This window comes from Vombatus ursinus, unplaced genomic scaffold, assembly GCF_900497805.2.
Source record: "Vombatus ursinus unplaced genomic scaffold, bare-nosed wombat genome assembly UNPS02015184.1, whole genome shotgun sequence".
Taxonomy (NCBI): domain Eukaryota; kingdom Metazoa; phylum Chordata; class Mammalia; order Diprotodontia; family Vombatidae; genus Vombatus; species Vombatus ursinus.
Window position 1 is genome coordinate 773,690 of NW_020954962.1, and position 22,807 is coordinate 796,496.

Consider the following 22,807-nt stretch of genomic DNA (forward strand, 5'->3'; position numbering starts at 1 on the left):
AACCTCAAAATATTAAGTCATTTTACTGCTATAATGTAAATCTGGTCTTGCTAATACTAGTAAATTTATGTTAGGAGCTCCTCTTTCAATTAAGAGGGATAATTTCTGTACTTATATTTTTATTGGTATAGGGTGAAGAAACTCCCTCAAACATTATATTCTGTTCAACTTCATCAAGAGTTGTCCAGATGATTTGTAGGTGAAATGACTTATCTCTGGTTATATACCATGACAGCAGGCCATTTTCTAGGTTCTCCTTACCATTCAGACATAGAACAGTAAGTTAAAATTATCACTGTGGATGATTCTTTATGGTTTCTTGTGTTTTACAATGATACCTTTGTACTTAGAACTTTCTTGGCTGCATCTTTCACATCCTTGTTTCTCAGGCTGTAGATCAAGGGATTCAATACAGGAATCACAATAGTATAGAAGACTGAGATCACTTTGTCAGTATTGGGTGAATACAGATAACTGGGCCGGGAGTAGATAAAGAGGAGTGTCCCCTGGTAGATGGCCACAGAAGTCAGGTGGGAGGCACATGTGGAGAAAGTTTTCTTCCTCCCACTGGAGGAGCGAATCTTCAGGACAGAGAGGAGAATAAAAAAGTAAGAGATGATGATGATGATGAAACAGATGATCTCTACAGAGCTGCCATAAGTGGAGAGTAAGAGTTCATTGATGGAGGTGTCAGTGCAGGAAAGCTTGAGTAGTGGGGGAAGATCACAGAAAAAATGATTGATGATGTTTTTGTCACAGTATGTCAGTATGAAGGCAAAGGATGTATGTACCAAGGAGCTCAAGTTACCACCAATATAGGATAAGACAATCAACCACACACAAATGCCACGAGACATCACAACAGTATATAACAGTGGGTTACAAATGGCTACATAGCGATCACAGGCCATGGCAGCCAAGATGAAGGACTCTGTGTCAGCAAAAGTGCAAAAAAAGTAAAACTGGAGTGCACAACCATAATAGGAGATTGATTTATTTTCTGAAAGGAAATTGACTAGCATTTTTGGGACAATGACTGAGGAATAACAGAGATCTACAAAGGACAGGTTGCTAAGGAAGAAATACATGGGGGTCTGGAGATGGGGATCCACCCTGATTAGCATCATCAAGCCAATGTTCCCCATTAGAATCATGCTGTACATGAATAGAAACACCAAAAAGAGGACAACTTGTAGCTCTGGCCTTGTGGGAAATCCCAGTAGAATAAATTCAGTTACTAATGTGTAATTTCCTTCAAGCATTTCCAATAGCAAGATGTTTTATATTTTCCTTTTAAAAGAAAATAGAGAAAACATTGTCTAGATCACTTAATGACAGGGAAATGTGTCTAATTACTTTCTATTATTGATCAGGAATAGTAAACAGAAATATATTGTTGTTTAGAGTTCAAAGCAGTCTTAATGATCTTGTAGTTTAATATCCTTACTTCACAGAGGAGAAACGAGGCCCACTGAGATAAAATAAAAAAAAAAAGTAGCAAAGGTAGGATTTGTACCCACACATTCTGATTCCAAATACAATATAATCTCTACATAACTACACTAGCAAAAAAAAAAAAAACTTGTTCTTTCAGAATCAACTCAAAAAACATTTATTAAGTGTCACTTAAAAAATGTTTTTTGAGTTGATTCTGGAAGAACAACAGTAGAAATATCAAGATAGAATTTATCACCAAAAATTCATAGAATAATTAAATTGGATATTCTTGAAAATATTATTTAAATTAAATTTAGAAGTGTTTGGTCCAAATCCTGGCTATGCATTTGGATTATGAGAGACAATTCTCCTATATTCCACTTGCCTCATTTTCTCAAAGTGTAAAATAAAGAGAATAAATTAAATGAGTACCATATTTATATATTACTTTAATTAAATAATTTCATCTTATCCTCACAAGAATCTTGTGAGATAATTGACATTGATCTTCATTTTATAGATAAAGAAGTGGAGGGTCAGTGTTTAATGATTTGGTCAGAATCACATGGCTCAAAAATATCTGATGTGGGGTTTGCTTATTGGTCTTCTAGACACAAAATGCAGTATTACAGGTATATAGTACACTGAGTTTCTAGATGATCTTCAAATTCTCTTTTAAATTGTATTCACCAAAATAATTGATTAACAAATAATTTTAAATTCATTTATATAATCATTGAATACTTTTTTAAAATTTGTGAATAATTTCCCTACTTCCTTTATCTTCTTATTCATGGAAGAATGAGGCTTTTATATATCTCTGATAATTCTTTTCATTTCTTAGATACCAGGCCTCTATTAAAGATATAAAAGAGTCTACCTTTCTGATCTTTAGTGAGCTCCTTATCTTCTCTTGGCTTTATACACACACACACACACACACACACACACATACACACACGCACATGTGCACATACAAACACACACATCTGTGTATGTATATATGTGAATGTGTGCATATATACGTATGCATATAAACCTACACACAAATGTATGTTAAATGGAGGAATTGCCTAGATATCACCTAATTTTCTTACAGTTCTCTCAGATGATATCATCAATTATTTCATAATTTCTCCCAAGTAAATGTCCATTGTATGCTACCTGGAGAATTATAGTGAAGTTGCCTACTTAAAAATAGGCAGGCATATCACTTTCAAAACCTCTGCTCAAGTCAAATCCTAAAATTAATAGGTGGAATAATAGTTACAAAATCCAATGAGAAGCTATACCGAGTAATATCTTTCATGCTTGGATAACACAAAAAGTCGACAACTAATGTGAAGCAATAATAAAAGGGATTTACAGGAAATCCCACATGACCTTAGACAAATATCAAAATGTAAATTCTTTAAAGGAATTCTAAAGTCTTAATGCTTCTTGTCTTTAAATGGGGATAGAGGAAATTTTATATGATTATTTATTAACAGGGAAATTGATCTAAATAATTTCTACTATTATTCTGGAAAAATCATTAAAATAATCTTGTGGATTTAGAATTGTAAGGAAGCCTAAACTCTTAATTGGTAGCCCTGTGGCCCAGAGAAATAAAATAATATGGCCAGGTAATAAGTGGCAAAGGTAAGATTTGAATCCAGGTCTTCTAACTCTAAATACAATGCTATTTCTCCTTTGAATATTATAATAAATTCCCTTATACTTTATAATTCAGTAAACAAACATTTATTACATGTTCACTCATATTTTCCTGACACTAAGTCTAAAACTTTGTCAACTGTGCCACCCCACGGGCTCCTAGTTGTGGTGAGTTTCCATTAACATCTACCTAAGATGCTTTATTTTTGTATGGAGATAAATCAAAGGCACTTATAACTTATCAAGCAAAGCATAAGTTCTGATTTATTTCAATTCAACTGGAAAGACTTTAAATAGAAGCCAAGTTATTCACTCTATGGTTGACATCTGGTGAGCATCCCAGAAAACCCTAAACACCCCTCATTTTTAGGTTTACAACAAAGTGATTATATTTGTGATCGCAACAAATGCCAAAGACCATACACTAACACATGGAAAGGTAGTAATGTATATAGTAAAGTATTAAATGAATTAAATGACAATTCCTTAAAATTCTAATCAATTTCAAAATCTTATTGAAATACAGAGACAGAAACAGAGATACAAAGGCAGAAACTGACAGAGAAAGATGGAGATAAAGAGAGAAACTGATAAAAAGAGGGAGAGAGATGAAAGATAGAGAGATTGAGGAGAGGAAGAAACAAAAATAGATTTGTCCCCGTCCCCCCCCATATCAAGAAGCACCTTGGCTTTGCTTTACCTATTTGTGGCATGATTAATTTCTCTCCCTTCTGTTTTCATAAGGCAGGGATGAAGAGAAAAATATTGCAGGTAGTGAAAAAGAGTTGGGAAACCTAGGCTTTCTGTTAGGAAGGAACTGGGATACAGACTGTAGCAAATAGGTACTAAAAATAGATCTGTTGGTAATGAGCCCCAACCAGCTGCACTATCTGATTCCCTAGAGTCTGGAGAAGGAATACAGTCAAAAAAGGCCTTGAATCCTCTGCCAATTATACTGAAATTTATTAGCAGTATTTCACTGGCATTCTGGCTTTGATGTGTTAGCAATGAAGGGTATAAATATCTTATGAAAAAGGTAAGGTTTCCACTGAGAAGTTACTAAAAAAAAATCACAATCTTGTTCAAATTGCAATTTCTTCCTTTTTAAATTTCACTTTACATTCTCTATTTGTACCATTTCAAATACTACTAGAATGTAGTTCAAGGGAAGTTAATTTTCCTCTTTAACAGATTTCCTTCAACTCATTACAAGTTATCATTGTCTATAAATTTGGGAAGGATTGTCTTTCATCCAAAGTCATCTTCCACTGAAGCCAAGACAAATAATACATTTTTAATCAGTTATACTTAGCTACATCCTTTTGTGTTCTGCCAGGATAAATAGGATGAATTCTTCTAATGCTACACTGCTTAAAGATAACTAATTATAAAAATGCAGAAATTCAATTTAAAAAAAGGTTGGAGGTTTCATATATGAACCTAGCAGAAAACTGGAGGAGAGGAAATTGTAATTCAAAAATTCTAATCCTTTCCCCATAGCATGTTTTGAGAAATTTTATGATTATTTTACATTCTTTGATAAAAAATACTCTGGATATCTTCACGTATTTAATTGAATTTTATTCATTCATTTTTAACATTACCTAAGTTTGTTTGTATAATTCAATGTCCTTATTTGTCAAAGGGGATTCATATAACAAGATGCTTTGAGATCCTCTGTGGTATAATTATTGAAGATGGCTAACTACATGGTAATACTGCTGATGAATGGATGGATGGACAATCAGGATATCTAGTTGTTAATTTCAAGGTCTGATAGCTTTTTGCAATTAGAAATAACTTCATATGCCCCCTTCCCCAAAATAACCTTATAGTCACAAAACGTACCTAAAGAGGACTGAAGTGTTTTCCATTTAATTATAAGAATAGACTCATCAGCAGATACATGAGAATTTATGTTATTAAGTTCTGACTCTGGGGACCTCCTCAGTGAATGATTCTAAAAGTTATTTGTTCCCACGGGATATGAGGAAGAGGTAATTAATGGGGTATATAGACTTGTATAATGTCTTATTAAAAATAATTGTATAAATATTACACAAATCCCAGTGCTATTGAGTAGGTAATTGCCACTCAAAGCAATGCTAGGGTTATTAGGAATAATATTCAAAATCCAAAGAGAAATTTTTTTTGGTGAGGCAATTGGGGTTGAGCAACTTGCCCAGGGTCACAGAGCTAGTTAGTATTATGTGTCTGAGGCTGGCTTTGAACTCAGGTCCACCTGACTCCAGGGCCAGTGCTCTATCCATTGTGACACCTAGCTGCCCCCAGAGACAGTCTTAATGTGATTCTCTCCCTTTGGAACTATAGCTAGTTAAGATTATATATTCCTTTCAAAAATGGGTTGATTTTGTTTCAACCAAGTTGGGTAGTTTAGTTTTTGTTTTTTGATTTTCCTGAAGTTTATCTTTGTTGGTAAACTAAATAGATTTAAAAAAAATCTGTCTTTGTGTCCCCATTGACTATCATAGTGCATTAGACATAGCAAAACCTTAACATTATTCTAATGGCATAAAATTCAATAATTTAAAACTTCATGACTACTGGCCATCATCATTCATGTGTGTGCATGTGTGTGTGTGCATATGTACATGCGTATGTATTTTGTTGTTGGTCATGTCTGACTCTTCATGACCTATTTGTAGTGTTCTTGGCAAAGACACTGGAATGTTTTGTCATTTCCTTCTCCAGATCTAGCATAACTGGAAAGAGTAATCATGCAACAATGAAGAAGTGAATTTTGCAAAATTACAAAGAAACAGTTTGCCTCCAAAGAAATGATTTAAGAAGACATTCCTATCCTATCCTTCCGAAGATGTGGGATGTCTATGATTGTGCTGCATTGCACATATTTTAATATTTTTTTTCTGTCTAGGCAATGGGGTTAAGTGACTTGCCGAGGGTCACACAGTTAGTAAGTATTATGTGTCTGAGACCAAATTTGAACTCAGGTCCTCCTGACTCCAGGATTGGTGCTCTATCCACTGCACCACCTAGCTGCCCCAATTTTAAGATTTTTTTTTGTAAGTTAATTAGTTATGATGATTTTCCACCTCTCCCCTCCTTTTTTAATCATTAAGCAAAGTATTTATTATATTACATTGCTCTCTTGAAAGGAAAGGGATTCTAGCAGAAATTATAATGATGCAAAACAAAAAGAAATCAATAAATACTGATTTTGAAGAAAAAACAATAATTTAAGCTCCCTCAACAACTACGTGAACAAAGATCCCAGACAAGCACCAAATTGAATACAGATCAAAACAAATGAACAAACAAGTAGATGCCTAAGAAGAAACCCTAGTGGCTTATCTTTCTTGCAGAAGATCACAAATTTAACCCATAGGCAAATGATCAGGGCAAGGATTGTATAACACAAGTAGTTGAGAATCCTAGAGACTAACTATGGGATCAGATCTTGAAAATGTAGATCTTTCAATCAATCCTTTTGCTCAATCTACTCAACTCTGTTGGCTTAACCATGAAGAGGATTCCTTGGACTCAACTTCCTGAAAAGAACAGGGCCTCAGAAACACCACTCAATCTCTGGTTTTAGTCAAGGATTCACTTCACTGCTTTCACTTCTTGATGGTGGATCAGAGACATAGAGTTTAGCTATTGGTTTTTGTGACATAGCTCTTTCACTCTAACCCAATAAAAAGTGACCTTGTCCTCAGCCCTTGATAAAATAGGGCCTAAGTAATGTCACTCCATTCCCAAAAGAAGATATCTGAGACTTGGAATTCAGATGTACAAGAGAGTGTCAGTGCTGTTACTGAGATAGAGCAAGGTAGAGGGGAGGAAACCAAGTCTTAGCTGCTGGGAACAGGAACTGGAGTGCATTCACTCCATCCAGCAGAGGGGGTCACAAGGCCAGACACCAGGTGAAAAATGAGGCCAAAATAACATATTTTTAACACCAGTATCAAGAAAACAAATAAGACAGGTCAGGACTATTTAAAACCATGAAGATGATATTGGGAATGTACAGAGCTCAACCCTAATGCAAAAGTCATTGAGAAAAATAAGGCTGGAAAAAAAAGTTTTAAAAAGATAAAGAGAAAACTAACAGAAATCACATGATCAGCTCAATAGATGCAGAAAAAGCTTTTGACAAAATGCAATACCAATTTCTATTAAAAACACTAGGGAGAGTAGGAATAAATAGAGTCTTCCTTAAAATGATAAGTAGCATCTACCTAAAACCTTCAGCAAGCATCATACATAATGGGCATAAGATAAAAGCATTTCCAATAAGGTTGGGGGGTGTGTGAAACAAGGCTATCCATTGTCACCACTGATGCTCTATATGGCACTGGAAATGTTAACTTTAGCAATAAGAGAAAAAAAAAGTTTTAATTTTTTCTCTCTCTCCCTCCCCAAGACAGCATGCAATCTGATATAGGCTATACATATACATTCCTATTAAACATATTTTCACATTAGTGATGTTGTAAGGAAGAATTAGAAACAATAAGAAGAACCACCAGAAAGAGAAAACATAACAAAGCAGAAGAAAAAAAAATAGCAAATAGTATGCTTCAATCTGCATTCAAACTCCATAGTTCTTTCTTTGGATGTGGATAGCATTTTCCTTCATGAGTCTTTTGGAGATGTCTTAGATCCTTGCATTGCTGAGATGGACTAAGTCTGTCAAAGTTAGTCATCACACAACATGGCTGTAACTGTACAACATTCTCCTGGTTCTGTTCACTTCACTTAGTATCAGTCCATACAAGTCTCTCCAGGTTTTTCTGAAATCCGCCCACTCATCATTTCTTATAGCACAATAGTATTCCATTACCTTCATAAGCCACAACTTGTTCAGCCATTCCTCAATTGATGGGCATCCCCTAAATTTCCAATTCTTTGCCACCACAAAAAAGAGCTACTATAAATATCTTTGTACATGTGGGTGCTTTTCCTATTTGTATGATCTCTTTGGGATACAGCCCTAGAAGTGCTATTGCTGGGTCAAAGGGGTATGCACATTTTTGTGGCCCTTCGGGCATAGTTCCAAATTGCTCTCCAGAATGGTTGGATCATTTCACAACTCCACCAAAAATGCATTAGTATTCCAATTTTCCTACATCTTCTCACCTTTCTTCCCCCCACAGGAAACTGAATTTTTCATATAAAATTTTGGGAAATTGTCATCTGAAGAGATTTATGAACTTTTCCTATTTCTACTTTGCCCTCTGGTACTAAAAAATTTGTATATTTTATTCTATGACTAATTGAAATAGATCCAAGTTTTTGTTTTTGTTTTTTGGTTGTGAATTTCATGTAGTCTAATAATTTTCAAATTCTGTTATTTAAATCTATTTTTTTCCAAGTTAGCTTTTTTTGTTTACCTTTTTGTTTGTTTATTTTTTCTGTGAGAGATCTCCCACAGTGTTTTATAATTTTACTTTTCATTTATTTTTTTATTTTGCTTTTCTCTCATAGATTCATTGATTTCTATTTGGTGAATTCTAATTTTGAGGCTATTTATTCCTTGGGTAAAGTTTTGCACCTTTATTTTCTCAGCTATTGTCTTTCCAATTGCTTCTTCCATAATTCTCTTTTCTTTTTCCCAGCTTTCTTCTAGCATCCTAATTTTTTAAAATAATTTTTAATTTTTTAATGTCTTGCTTTATCTCTCTAGAACTTTTGCTTGGACTTGTGTCTTAACTGTGCTTTTCTTTGAGACTGCTTGCAAATGTTTTGGAATCATTCTCTTTTGTGTTTGTTTCTTGGACCTCCTTGTCACCTAAATAACTCTTTACTATGAGATTTTTTTTCTTCTTCTTCCAGCCTACTTCTTGACTTTGGATTTAATGCAAAGACTGTGCAGGCTTTGTGAACTTAGAAGAAAAGTCCTTTTGGGGTATTAAGTACTGTTTCATTGGACAACTCAGACCAGGGATTTGCAATTGTTAATCATTCCCAAAATGGTCTCATCCTATGCAAAATCTTATCATTGCCTATGGTCTAAGTTCTTCAAGTTTCTGACATAGGTTTGTCCAGGCTCATGGGAACTTGTCTCTGGTTGTGTGTTCCATCAGCCTGCTTTTTAATTTAGCCTTATTTAGCAGTCTGAGAAACTACAGGTTCAGGCCCATGGCAGTACATATCTCTTTTGTTCTGAGATTCCTGTCCTGGTTATCCCAATGCAGCCTATAGTACCTGGGCTAGAGGCTAAAGTTGAGACTTTTCTCTCTTACTAGGGTCATAGTTGCAAAGCTGTCATTTTATTCTGCATATGTTCTTCCTTCAGTATTCAGCCTGGGTACTGGGAACACTTCCGTCCTTGGAATGCCCTACACATCCACCAAGATACCTTTACCAGTTTATCTTGCATCTGTAACCCAGAATTGAATAGTTAGAGACAAAGCTTCCTGTTGGCATTTGTTCCAGAATCTTGCAAAAAGATTGTAGAGCCTTGCTATGGGTTATCTTTCTTAAATAAAATATTTTACATGGAATTGATATGAGCTAAAAGGGAATATGGAATAAGCATAGAGAGCAAGATTTGGTTTCTAGAAGAGTGATTTACAAATCCTGACTTGTGAGGATAAGCAAACAACTAAACATGTTAGTGTGTCCTCAGCAACTCTCTTAGAATATAAATTTCAGGTGAGTTATTGTTCAGTATTCACTAAGGAAGGGAATCAGGACAAAAACTGCATCTATGATTTCATGGATATAGAGAATTTTCAGATTGGGAAGTTCCTTTTACAAATGTAAGTTGACAATTTCTTTTTAATTTATAATCTCAGACTTTTAGCAAACACACTGAAAAGTGGCATTGCTGTGTCAAAAGGTACGCACAGTTTTATAGCCTTTTGGGCATACTTCCAATTGTTCTTTAGAATGATAGGATCAGTTCACAACCCTAACAGTGCATATGTGTCCTGATTTTCCTACATTCCCTCTAATAGTCATAATTTCCCTTTTATGTCATATTGGCCAATCTTATATGTGTGAGGTGGTACCTCAAACTTGTTTTAATTTGTGTTTTCTCTAATCAATGGCTATTTAGAGCATTTTTTATATGACTGTAGATAGTTTTGATTTATTGATCTGAAAACATCCTGCTCAAATCTGTTGGCCATTAATCTTTTAGGGAATGACTCATATTCTTATAAATTTGATTCAATTCTCTATGTATTTGAGAATTAGGCCTTTTTCAGAGAAGGCTTGCTGTTCCCCCTCCCAGTTTTCTGCTTACCTTCTAATCTTGTCTTCATTGGTTTTGTTTGTACAAAAACTTTTTTTAATTTAATATAATCAAAACTATCCATTTTACATGCCATAAAGCTCTTTATCTCTTGATTTATCATAAATTTTTCACTTATCCATAGACCTGACAGGTAAACTATTCCATGTTCCCCTAATTTACTTATGGTATCACCCTTTATGTCTAAATCATGTACTTATTTTGATATTACATTAAATTTATGGCACTTAAAATGCTATAAATATACTAGTAATTATAATGAAATAAGATCACTATTATTACTGCTGCTACTACTACTACTACTACTACTACTACTACTACTCAGAGTTAGAGTTGAATGGATCAAAAGTATATGCATTCTTTAAAGAACAGTTCAGGAACTACTATGGTTTCATTATCTTTTGGTGTGGTAGTAGCAGTAACAGCAGCAGCAGCAGTAGTAGTAATTGCTACGATTACCAATATATTTATAGCACTTTAAATTTTACAAAAAATTCTATATGTGCTATCTCATTTGGCCTTCTTAAGAACCATGAGATGTTGGTGTTATTATTATCCTCATTTTACACATGAGGAAATTAAGATGAAAAGAAGGCAATGTCAATGTCACATACTCAAGTAAGTGTCTGAGACAATTGTGTAAACTCAGAACTTCCTCTCTCCAAGTCCACTGAGTTATATACCATTTTACCTAGCTATTTCAGCAATACACATATGCCTATATATGTATGTATATACGTACATATAAACATGTATATAGACACATTTTCACACATATGTACATATACACATAAATGTATCATATACATAAATGTGTATATATGCATATATAACATATATATGTGTATGTATTGTGTGTATAGTATACAGTTACTGGGGCAGCTAGATGGCACAGTGTGTTGAGTGTTAGGCCTGAAGTCAGGAAAAGTCATCTTCCTAACTTCAAATCTGTCCTTAGATATTCACTAAGCTGTGTGACTCTGGACAAGTCATTTAATCCTGCTTGCCTCAGGTTCCTCATCTATAAAATGATCTGGGGAAGGAATGGCAAACAATTCCAGTATCTTTGCTAAGAAAATCCCAAATGGGATCATGAAGAGTTGGACACAACTGAAATGAATGAACAACAAATATGGCAATTTTACTTGGTTACAAAACAGATTCTATAATGTTGGTAGAATGTCTTAATCTTTTTCTGTCTTGAGTCATGTTTTTTTTTTCTTTCTTTGTATTTTTGCCAGAGAAAGGAGATCCACCACACATTCATTTATCATTCCTTGACAGAAGTAGAAGAACAACTAGTATCAGGAATGTGAATAATTTTGAACCCATGTCTTGTAACTTGTGACTTTGTTCAACTCAGTTACTACCTCCATTAATTGTTGATTCCCTGCATCCCTAACTTCCTTGAAAACTCATCCAAAATCTCATCTTGTGCAGCAGGCCTTTCCCAGTTCCCTTCATTACCAGTGCCTTTACTCTAACAGCCTTTCCTATTTACACTGCATATATGTTGTATGTAGATAATTATTTGTATTTTATTTCCATATTAAAATGTGAACCCCTTGAGGGCAGAGACTATTTTATTTTGTTGTTGGTTTTTGCTTTGCTTTTTATCCCCAGTATTTAACACAATGCCTTAAAAATAATAAGTGCTTAAAATATTTGTTGACTGAAGGTCTTATTGAGAAATTTGGATTTTCAAACTATAATACCATCTACTGATAAATATCTTTACATCTCTTCATTTAAAGTGAAGATATATTCTTTTCTGTTCACTCTGAAAATAGATAACTAGATATATAGATGTACAAACACATATACACCTACATGTGTGAATGGAAAAATGCATGCATAAATGGATATGGGTATAGATACAGATCAGATAAAGATAGAGATTGAGATCAGTGAAAGATATAGACATCAGATTATGTTTCTGTCTATCTATGTCAGATAAATGGATGAAATAGATATTTTTCAACATCTGTATATGGATATAATGTCTATCTATAGTCTATATTGAGGCAGTCCATATCTAATAGTTTTAATTATATGTAGATATATGTTATGACTGTACTTTGAAGACCACCAATAAAGTACTTTAATTTACAAAAAGAGATTAGGACCCACAACGAAGCTTATAGTCACATTGTTATCTGGGATATGGAGAGATTAAATGATGTGCCTAGGTTAAGATAGTCACATAACAGGAGTGCAAGATAAACTTTGGGATTTCTTACTTTGAGGACAGCTATCTACTGTACAAAACTGTTTTGGATATGCAAAATATATTAAATAAAAAGTGCCCATAAAATACATCCCATAATAAAACATGGACATTTATAATGATTAAAGAGATATTATGCAAGCTATGAAAGACTAGACAACATCAGAGTGGACTAGATCAACAAAATACTACATGTACACAAAATAAAGGACAATTAAAAGAAAATCTTAAAAAAATGTTGATACATTCAAATAAACAAAAACTTTGAAAGTATCCTGCATATGTTAAAGATAAAAATACAGCTAGTTGGTATAGTGGATAGAGCACCAGACCCAGAATCTGGAAGACTCATCTTACTTAGTTCAAATCTAGCCTCAGACACTTATTAGCTGTGTGCCCTGTGCAAATCACTTAACCCTGTTTGCCTTAGTTCCTTATCTATAAAATGAACTGGAGATGGAAATGAAAACCACTCCAGCATCTTTACCAAAAAAATCCCAAATGGACTCATGAAGAATCAGACATGGCTGAAACAACTGAATAACCACAACAACTGAAATAATAGAAATGGAGGAATTTTTTTCACTAGAGATATGAATTATTTACTCCAAACTGTGAGTAAAATATGCAGAATAGAAAAATTAGAAGATACTCTACTAAAGGCTGGTAAAAAAAATATGACCACAAATATAAAATTCTTTGGTATCAGATTAAAAATATTTCACAAATAGTAACAAGACAGAAAAAAGTATTTTGGAGGTATAAGAAATGAAAATATCTTCCCTGGAAATGAACAGGTAGAAATACAATGTGTTCATGTCAGGGGTGGAGCCAAGATGGTAGAGGGAAAGCAGTGACTGTCTTGAGCTCTCTCCCAAAGCCCTCCAAATACCTAAAAAACTGGCTCTAAACAAATTCTAAAGCAGCAGAACCCACAAAAAGACAGAGTGAAACACATTTCCAGCCAAAGACAGCCTGGATGGTTGATCAGAAAGGTATATAGTGCCGGGCAGGGAGAGGAGTGCAGTGCAGTGTGGGCATGCAGGCTACAACGACCCTGGAGCAGGCCTCAGAGGACTGAATTGTGGGCAGCTGTCATGGTTTCCAGACTTCTCAACCCAGGAAGGCCAAAGACGACTTAGAAGGTCAGTGGGAAAAGTCTGGTTTTCCAGCGAGAGAAAAGCTAGGTCTCAGCCGCAAGTCTCGAGCGCAGCCCAGGGCAGCGGCTTTTTCCTGAGCTTCCAGCCAACAGACTGAGAGGGAACTGAGTGGCTGATCTGAGAGGGATTGCAGGGATCTCTTTGCCAGTGGATGAGGCAGGAATCTCTTGCTTTACCAGTGCTTGGATCTGGGTCACACTTCTGAGGGGTGGTCCTGGAGTGAGGAGGAATGCTGGTGAGGTGGAGTTTATTGTAATGGTGTAGAGGAAACACTTTGCCCCTTATCATAGCACCTTGGAAGAAGTGAAAATTTATAGGTCCCTAGAAGTACCTCTGAAAACAGCTGTACAAACCCCCGAAGCTTGGGACAGTACACTCTTCGCATTGGAAGCAGACTTTTACCTTAATAAGCAGTTTAAAACTCAAGTAATTGGCCAGGATCATGAGTAAGCATCCCAAAAAGAGTCAGACTATATTATCTTACTTTGGTGACAAAGATCAAAACATACAACCAGAAGAGGACAACATAGCCAAAGCTCCTACATCCAAAGCCTCCAAGAAAAATATGAATCAGTCCCAGACCTTGGAAGAGCTCAAAAGGGATATTGAGAAGCAAGTAAGAGAAGTAGAGGAAAAACTGAGAGTGATGCAAGAAAATCATGAAAAATAAGACAACAGCTTGCTAAAGGAGACCCAAAAAAACTGAAGAAAATAACACCTTAAAAAATAGCCTAACCCAAGTGGCAAATAGGTCCAAAAAGCCAACAAGGAGAAGAATGCCCTAAAAAGCAAAATTGACCAAATGGAAAAGGAAGTCCAAAAGCTTAATACTTCCTTAAAAATTAGAATAGAGTAATTGGAAGCTAGTCACTTTGTGAGAAATCAAGACACTGTAAAACAAATCCAAAAGAATGAAAAATTAGAAAACAATGTGAAATATCTCATTGGAAAAACAACTGACCTGGAAAATAGATCCAGGAGAGAGAATTTAAAAAGTATTGGACTATCTGAAAGCCATGATCAAAAAAAAGAGCCTAGACATCATCTTTCAAGAAATTATCCAGGAAAACTGCCCTGATATTTTAGAACTAGAGGGGAAAAATAGAAATTGAAAGAATCCACCAATCTCCTCCTGAAAGAGATCCTCAAAGGAAAACTCCTAGGAATACTGTAGCCAAATTCCAGAATTTGGAGGTCAAAGAGAAAATGTTACAAACAGCCAGAAAGAAACAATTCAAGTATTGTGGAAATACAATCAGGATAACACAAGATTTAGCTGCTTCTACATTAAGCGACCGCAAGGCATGGAATATAATATAATATTCCGGAGAGCAAAGGAGATAGGATTACAACCAAGAATCACCTACCCAGCAAAACTGAGTATAATCCTGAAGGGGAAAACATGGTCATTCAGTGAAATAGAGGACTTTCAAGCATTCTTGATGAAAAGACCAGAGTTGAATAGAAAATTTGATTTTCAAATACAAGACTCGAGTGGAACATGAAGAGGTAAACAGGAAAGAGAAAATCATAGGGGACTTATTAAGATTGAACTATTTACATTTCTATGTGGAAAGATGATATTTGTAACTCATGAGACCTTTGTCGGTATTAGGGTAGTTGGAGGGAAAAAATTATATGTACCTATATATTGATATAGATATATAGGTAGAGGGCACAGGGTGAGTTGAAAATGAAGGGGTCATATCTGGAGAATAAAATTAAGGGGTGAGAGAGGAATATCCTAGGAGAAGGAGAAAGGGAGAGGTAAAACGGGGTAAATTATCCCACAAAAAAAAACAACAGAAAAGAAAAGGCTCTTATGGTGAAGGGGAAATGGGGGAAGGTGAGAGGGAATCAGTGAATCTTATTCTCATAGGATTTGACTTAAGGAGGGAATAACATACACACTCAATTGGGTGTGGAAATCTGTCTTACCCTACAGGAAAATAGGGGGAGAAGGGGACAAGACAGTAGGGGAATGATAGAGAGGAGGTAAATTGGGAAAGGGAGTAATCAGAAACAAATACTTCTGAGGGGGGACAGGGTCAAAAGAAATAATAGAATAAATGGATGGGCAGGATGGGATTAAGGGAAATGGAGTTGGCTTTTCACAGCATGTCCACTATGGAAGTGTTTTGAAAACTGCACATATATAACCTATATTTAGTTGCTTGCCTTATCAATGAGGGTGGGTGGGGTGGGAGGAAGGGAGAAAATTTGGAACCCAAAGTTTTAAAAACACACGTTTAAAAAAATGTTTTCACATGCAACTGGAAAATAAGGAATACAGGAAATGGGGTACAAAAATCCATCCTGCCCTGCAGGAAAATAAAAGGGGAAGGGGATAAGAGAAGGGGGGGAGAGATAGAAGGGAAGGCAGACTAGGGGAAGGGGTATTTAGAATGCATGCCATCTTGGGATGGGGGAGGGTCAAGATGGGGTGAAAATTTGGAACTCAAAATCTTGTGGAAATAAATGTTGAAAACAAAAAAATAAATAAAAATTACTATTAAAAAAAGGATAGCATTTCAAGAAAATCTAATTTTCTGAACAAAATATCAAATGAAATAATTTATGTACTAAGAAAAAATCATGCTTGAGAAAAATGTACAAAATACATTTTGTTTTTATTCAATACCAGTGAAGACCAAGAAAGAAAGAAAAAGAAACTAAAATAAACAAAGAAAAATATTAAATAGTTGTGAATTGGACTGAAGAGAAATAGCCCATTTACACACAGCAATAATTATGAGAATGATTGAAATGCAGCAAAACTTCAATGGAGGATCCAAGCCCATTGCAGGATATGAATAATACACACACACACACACTCTTAGTATGCATCCTGTCAAATGTATCTATCAAAGATGTAAATTAAAACCATATTAAGATAATACTTCATAGCCATCAAATTTGCAAATATATTTGAGAAGGAATAAAATTCAATTTTGGCAGGAGTCAAGAGAAATAGGTATGTTCTTTGATTTCTAATGAAATTTCAAACATGTAGACTCATTTTGGAGAGCAATCTTTACATCAAAGTACAGTAGAGTAAAAATTATCAAAATGATGTAGATTATGTGATTATTGGCAATATATACATTGAAATGGTAATTTAAGAAGAATAACAAAATAGTTTTTATTTGAAGATTTTCATGTCCTTTTGGAATTGCAAATTATCAGAACTGGAAAATCAGTAAGATGAAAAAATGTCAAAGAACAAGATTGTAATTGCATGAAGTATGTTACTTTTCTTTCTAAAAATGTTTTAATACAATTAAGAAAGGAAAAAAATAAAGAATCAAGAGTAATAAGGAAATTATTTAATGAAAACATGAGAGAATTATTCAGGACAAGAAGAAAAGAATGAATATTCTAAGATCATAAAAAGTGAAACAAAAATTGAAAATGAAAGCCCAATGAAGTTTCCAGATAAGAATGCAAACTGACTAAAACTCCTTATGGCATTATAGCATTATGTATACTACAAACATAATGTATGTGACACTAATTATGCAAAAATTCTAAAACAAGTTTATTATTCAGCATAGTTTATATCAATATACAGAAAAAAGCATAAAATTGCTAAAATTGCAACCCAATCTTTTCTTATATTCAAGTGTTCGTTGTATGTCTTATTTTCTCCAACATGCAATTATCACTCCCTCTTCTGAACTCCAGGATTGAGTTTTCTCTTTTATAAAAAACTTAGTATGCATAGATTATCTCCAATCTTCCTTTAAATAATGATGTCTTATGTTTTATGCACTGATGTTCATTCCATTTCTAAAATCATTAGATTCTGAGGAGAAAACTAAATTTAATTAAATTGATTTGAGGAATAATTCTTCAAAGAGTGTTATAGGCTCAATATATGTAGGATGAAAGTTAAGATAACCATAAAAAGAGTACCGGAAGACTACAAACAATGAATATTTTGATATATTCTGTTCCATTTCTTACTAATGATTAAAATAAAATTTAAATATTATTTTCATTATGACTAATTTAATCAGTAGAAGTAGTTTCTAAAATAGTAATATTAAGGATTATATAATCATTTTCACATTAGCTGGGATTTTTAAAATTTTTTTTTCCTATCCTACCCTTTATAGAGGGTAAGAGTGAATCCACCAACAATCTATTGGCCAGTAGCTTTACTCAATACACTTCAATCATATGCTATAGCTTTCAAAAACATTATAATCCATGCAGACCTTGACTAATGTCAATCTTGACTAAGAGTCCTCTTGATTAATCATTCAGAGTTTTCTGCTATCAATATAAAATTAACTTGCTTTCCTAAATAGTCTCAGATCTCTGAACTTTGTTGGTCAAAATCCCCTTCCCTTCAAAAAAAAACTGAAAAAAATTGTACTCCAAATATCCTTAACAGGAAGCTATAACATTGAATAAAGAAAAGTGTGTGAGCACCATGTAAAATCTATTTTTCCATGTATTTTTATCTGCCATCATTTATTTGAGTTTTAGCAAGTCAAAAAATAATTTTCCCATTCTGTTTATCACTCACTCATTGGCTATAGATTTTTTAAATTTGTTATTATTATTATTACTATTATTATTACTACTCCTCCTCCTCCTACTCCTACTACTTTTAGTAGGAGTAGGAGGAGTAGGAGTAGTCACAGAAGTAGTCATAGTAGTAGTAATAGTATTATGATTACTAATTCACCTAGAGACACAGTATCATATAGGAAATAGTTCATTTGCCTCTTATTATACACATAGACTGTGTGACCTTGAACAAATAATGTAATTTCCAGAGCCATAGGCACCTCTTTAAGAAGATAAGTTTTAGACTAATTTCTAATCTTCCCTGGGCAAGGGACCTTCCACACTGAGAATTTCCTTCTTGTTGTTGTTGTTGTTGTTAAGTCATTTCAGTCATGGCCAATTTTTTGTGACTCCATTTGGAGTTTTCTTGGCAATGATGATGAAGTGGTTTTTCATTTCACTTTCCAGTTAAATGTTAGTTACTAGTGGTTTAGTGACTTGCAAAAAGGAAAACAAGCTTGTGTCGCTAGAGAGGCCAAACTAGTCAGACCTCCATTTTCTTTACTTCATGGTTGGAAAAATCTTAAATTTCAGTTTTATTCCTTCAGATTGTGGTTCTGTCCTTTGTAGTCCTGCCAGTTCCATGTGTATGTATCTGTTCATCTCCTCTCCAAGAATCTTGTTTCCAGATCTGAGAAGTTTCACTTTGGGGTAGGACAAAAGACTGAAGCAAAATTTGTGTAATAATTGTGTGACAATGGAGATGAAATGAGGCTTTGAAAATTCTATTATTTACATCCTGAATGTAATCACTTTGGTAATAATTTCTTTAGTGCAACAATGACGTCTTTGTTTCTCAGACTGTATATCATGGGGTTAAAGATGGGAGTCACGATTGTGTAGAAAAGAGAGAGAATTTTGTCTGCTTCCGCTGAATGAATGGATTTGGGTCGCAAATATGTTATGATAGCTGACCCAAAGAATAAGCCTACAACAATGAGGTGAGAGGAGCAAGTAGAAAATGCTTTGGATCTTCCAGTGGCTGATGACATCTTTAGGACTGTGTTAATGATTTTGCTGTATGACCATAGTATCAATAGAAAGGGAATCATGGCTAAGATCAGGACATCAGCATAGACAGAAAACTCATTCACAGAACTGTCTCCACATGCCAATTTTAGCAATGGTGGGATGTCGCAGAATATGTGATTAAGTTTGTTAGAACCACACAAGCGCAAAGAGAAAATCTGGTATGTCTGTCCTATCTGGAGTGGAATCCCACCAATCCAGGAGCCAACCACCAGCTTGATACATGTATTGTGATTCATGATAACAGGATAGGAGAGTGGCTTACAGATGGCCACATAACGATCATAGGCCATTACAGCTAGTAGGAAACACTCAGTGGCTCCCATAATAAGAAAGGAAGTAAGTTGTATAGCACAAGCAAGGAAAGAAATATTTCTTCTCTGGCTCCAAAGGTTTGTCAGCAGTCTTGGTAAAATTACTGATGTGTAACAGATTTCTAAGAAGGAAAAGTTTACAATGAAAAAATACATAGGTGTTTGGAGAGTAGGATCAGTCCTGGTGATGAAAATAATAAGGCCATTTCCTATTAGGACACTCATGTAGATGATCAAGAATAGCACAAAAAGAAAACCCTCAAGCCTAGGAAGATCAGAAAATCCCAAAAGAATGAATCCCACCATGATTGTGAGATTTGATCCTCCTATATTTTTCTTCATTTTCCATGAATGGAAGTAATGAATTTCTGACAGGAAAATCACTGCCCCTGTAAAATAAAGGGTTTGCATTAAGTGATCCATAGGATTCTTTTCAGTAGTTACATTCTGTTACATAGAAAATATTGTAAGAGTTTCAGAAAGGGAGGTACACTGTTGATGAATTGGTCCAACTGTTATGAAAATAAATATGGTATTATGGTTTTTTTAAAAATATTAGTAGTGTATCTATATGTTTTGTCCTAGAAATACCACTTTTAGGCACTCTAAGGAAGTAAAAAATAAAGAAAAGGGTCCCATGTTTACTACTTTCAGAAATATTTTGTTTTGTTTTATTTGTTTTAGAATAGAGCTGTCTAGGGAAAAATATGCATTGAGTAGTGAATGATACACCAATTTGTATTACAAGAATGTCACAGCACATTACTGTGCTATAAAAATTTCACACAAAGTATTATGAGTAATATGGGAAAATTAATGAATTGATGAAGAATGGAAGGAGTAAAATCAGATGTATGATATATCCAATGACTATAGTAATGTTAATGGAAATGACAACAAAAATCCCATAACTCCATGAGGTTGTAATCACAATTTTAGCCCCAAAGAAGAGATAAATAGATACACCTTTCTTCCTTCTTTGAAAATGTGGAAGTTCTGTGCATACCCTTTGATCTAGCAATACTACTGTTAGGTCTGTATCCTAAAGAGATCATAAAATACCCACACATACAAACATTTATAAAGCTCCTTTTGTGGTGGCCAAGAATTGAAAATTGAGAGGATGCCCATCAGTTAGGGAATGTTTGAACAAGTTGTGGTATACAAATGTAATGGAATACTATTGTTCTATACGAAATGATGAGCAAGCAGATTTCAGGAAAAACCTGGAAAGATTTACATGAACTGATGTTGAGTGAAGTGATCAGAACCAGGAGAACATTGTATGCGGTGACAACAAAATTGTGTGATGATTAACTATGATAGACATAGCTCTTCTCAGCAATACAATTATCTAAGACAATTCCAAAAACTTCATGATGGAAAATGTATCCACCTCCAGAGAAAGAACTATGGAGTATGAATGCAGAGAAAAGTGTATTATTTTCATTTGCTTCTCATGCCTTCCTGCTTTTGTTCTGATTCTTCTTTCATAACACAGATAATGTTGAAGTACATTTGACATGATTGTACATGTGTAAGATATATCAGATTGCTTGTTGTCTTGGGAAAGGGAGAGGAGAGGGAGGGAGAAAAAAAATTGGAACTCAAAATCTTATAGAAGTGAATGTTGAAAGCTATCTTTGCATCTAATTGGAAAGAAATAAAATACTATTAAGTAAAAAGAAAAGAAAAGAAATTGTGGACGTTTATGGGCATGGGACATTGGCTATCAAGCTTTGGTTGATGTGATATTTAGTTTAATTTAAATTTTTATTTTCTTTTTAACTTTTCTCTTAATGAGGGATGTATCTGGCTTACGGAATGAAGAGTGTGTCATCTTGAATTTAAAGCTATGTGTAAATTGAAGGCATCACTGCGTTGTAATTTTTAAACCTATATTCTTGGTTTTAATAGTATCTTCAGTTTAAAAATTAGCAAATAAGTATTAAGCTATCATTAATCAATCAATAAACATTTATTAAGCATGTATACCAGGCACTGTACTAAGAATAACAAATTCCAGAACAAAAAAAAAAAAGTGACATTGTTTATTCTATTCAAGGCATGGAGCATTCGAACATGATATTGTACGTTCTAGCTCAAGCATTTTTTTAAATTATTGTTACTATGAATTTTAGATTGACATAGGGTACCAGAACTGGATCTCCAGTGGAATAATTAGTAAGAATTTTGTATCTCAAAGTTATTCATGACGTTATCATCTAAAATTTATGCCCACACTATAAGATTCCAATAAAACATACTATAGACATAAAAGGGACCTTCAAGGTCATCTAGCTCAATGATCTTTTGGCTAATTCCAGGAAACTAAGGCTCATAGAAGGTAAATGAACCCCAGTTTTCAGACCACAAAGATCTCATTTATATACTATGCTGACTTTCAGAGGAATGGAAGCAACTGAGTATAGTAGTCCCATGCTTTATATGTGGCATTGGGAGAAGAAACAAGTAGTAGTGAAATTTAGTATCTTTCCCCACCCATGACTGTTGCCATTAAATGATGCTTATTTTTGCCCTTCCACTTTTGCCAGGCTAGTTTCCATATTGAGAATGTTCTGAAATGAAATCTTCATTGATATTACTACTATTTCTTTTAACCTCCCTCAAATTCTCCCATGATGCTGTAAAGGCTGAGAGACCATGAAAATTACCAGTTATTTTCTCCAATAGTCCTGATTTTCTGCTCCTCATAGTTGGTGTTGGTGTGGCATGCTCCACATGGTTACCTCTCCTCTCTAAATTGTGGGAACTAGAATTGAACCCAATACACCAGATATGGTAAAAGTAGGACAGAGTATCTGGGGAATATATCACCTCCTTATTAAAGGATATTCTATATCTTAATACAGGTCACACTATTTAGTTTGTTGTTGTTTTGTTTTGTTTTAAGAAAAAAAACTAAAATGCTAAAAACATGTATACATGTGCATGTGTATACATATACGTACAATATTAATGGTTATATACTTTTTATTAGGAAAAATAAATGGATTTTCTTTCATTAGGGGTGACAGTAATTTTGGGACCATTAATATAATGGGAAGATACGATAAAACATCATTTTGAATGACTCAGAAGGATGGGAAAACATATGAATTTCTATAAAATAAGTAGATGCAAGAAAACAATAAACATAATG

The 22,807-nt window shown here is 34.3% G+C and overlaps 2 protein-coding genes across 2 annotated transcripts; both read right to left on the reverse strand.

Moving 5' to 3' along the window:
- Positions 1-326: 326 nt before the first annotated feature.
- LOC114031601 (olfactory receptor 5I1) lies at positions 327-1,268 on the reverse strand. Its single transcript, XM_027846734.1, has one exon. It carries the CDS (start codon positions 1,260-1,262, stop codon positions 327-329), a length of 936 nt encoding a protein of 311 aa, XP_027702535.1. The 5' UTR covers positions 1,263-1,268.
- A 17,782-nt stretch (positions 1,269-19,050) lies between these two features.
- LOC114031619 (olfactory receptor 10AG1-like) lies at positions 19,051-19,986 on the reverse strand. The gene has a single exon (XM_027846750.1). It carries the CDS (start codon positions 19,984-19,986, stop codon positions 19,051-19,053), a length of 936 nt encoding a protein of 311 aa, XP_027702551.1.
- Between the last annotated feature and the right edge of the window lie 2,821 nt (positions 19,987-22,807).

Excerpts from the sequence above, each read along its gene's own strand:
- LOC114031601 (XM_027846734.1), bottom strand. The coding sequence starts at position 1,262 with ATGCTTGAAGGAAATTACACATTAGTAACTGAATTTATTCTACTGGGA.
- LOC114031619 (XM_027846750.1), bottom strand. The coding sequence starts at position 19,986 with ATGAAGAAAAATATAGGAGGATCAAATCTCACAATCATGGTGGGATTC.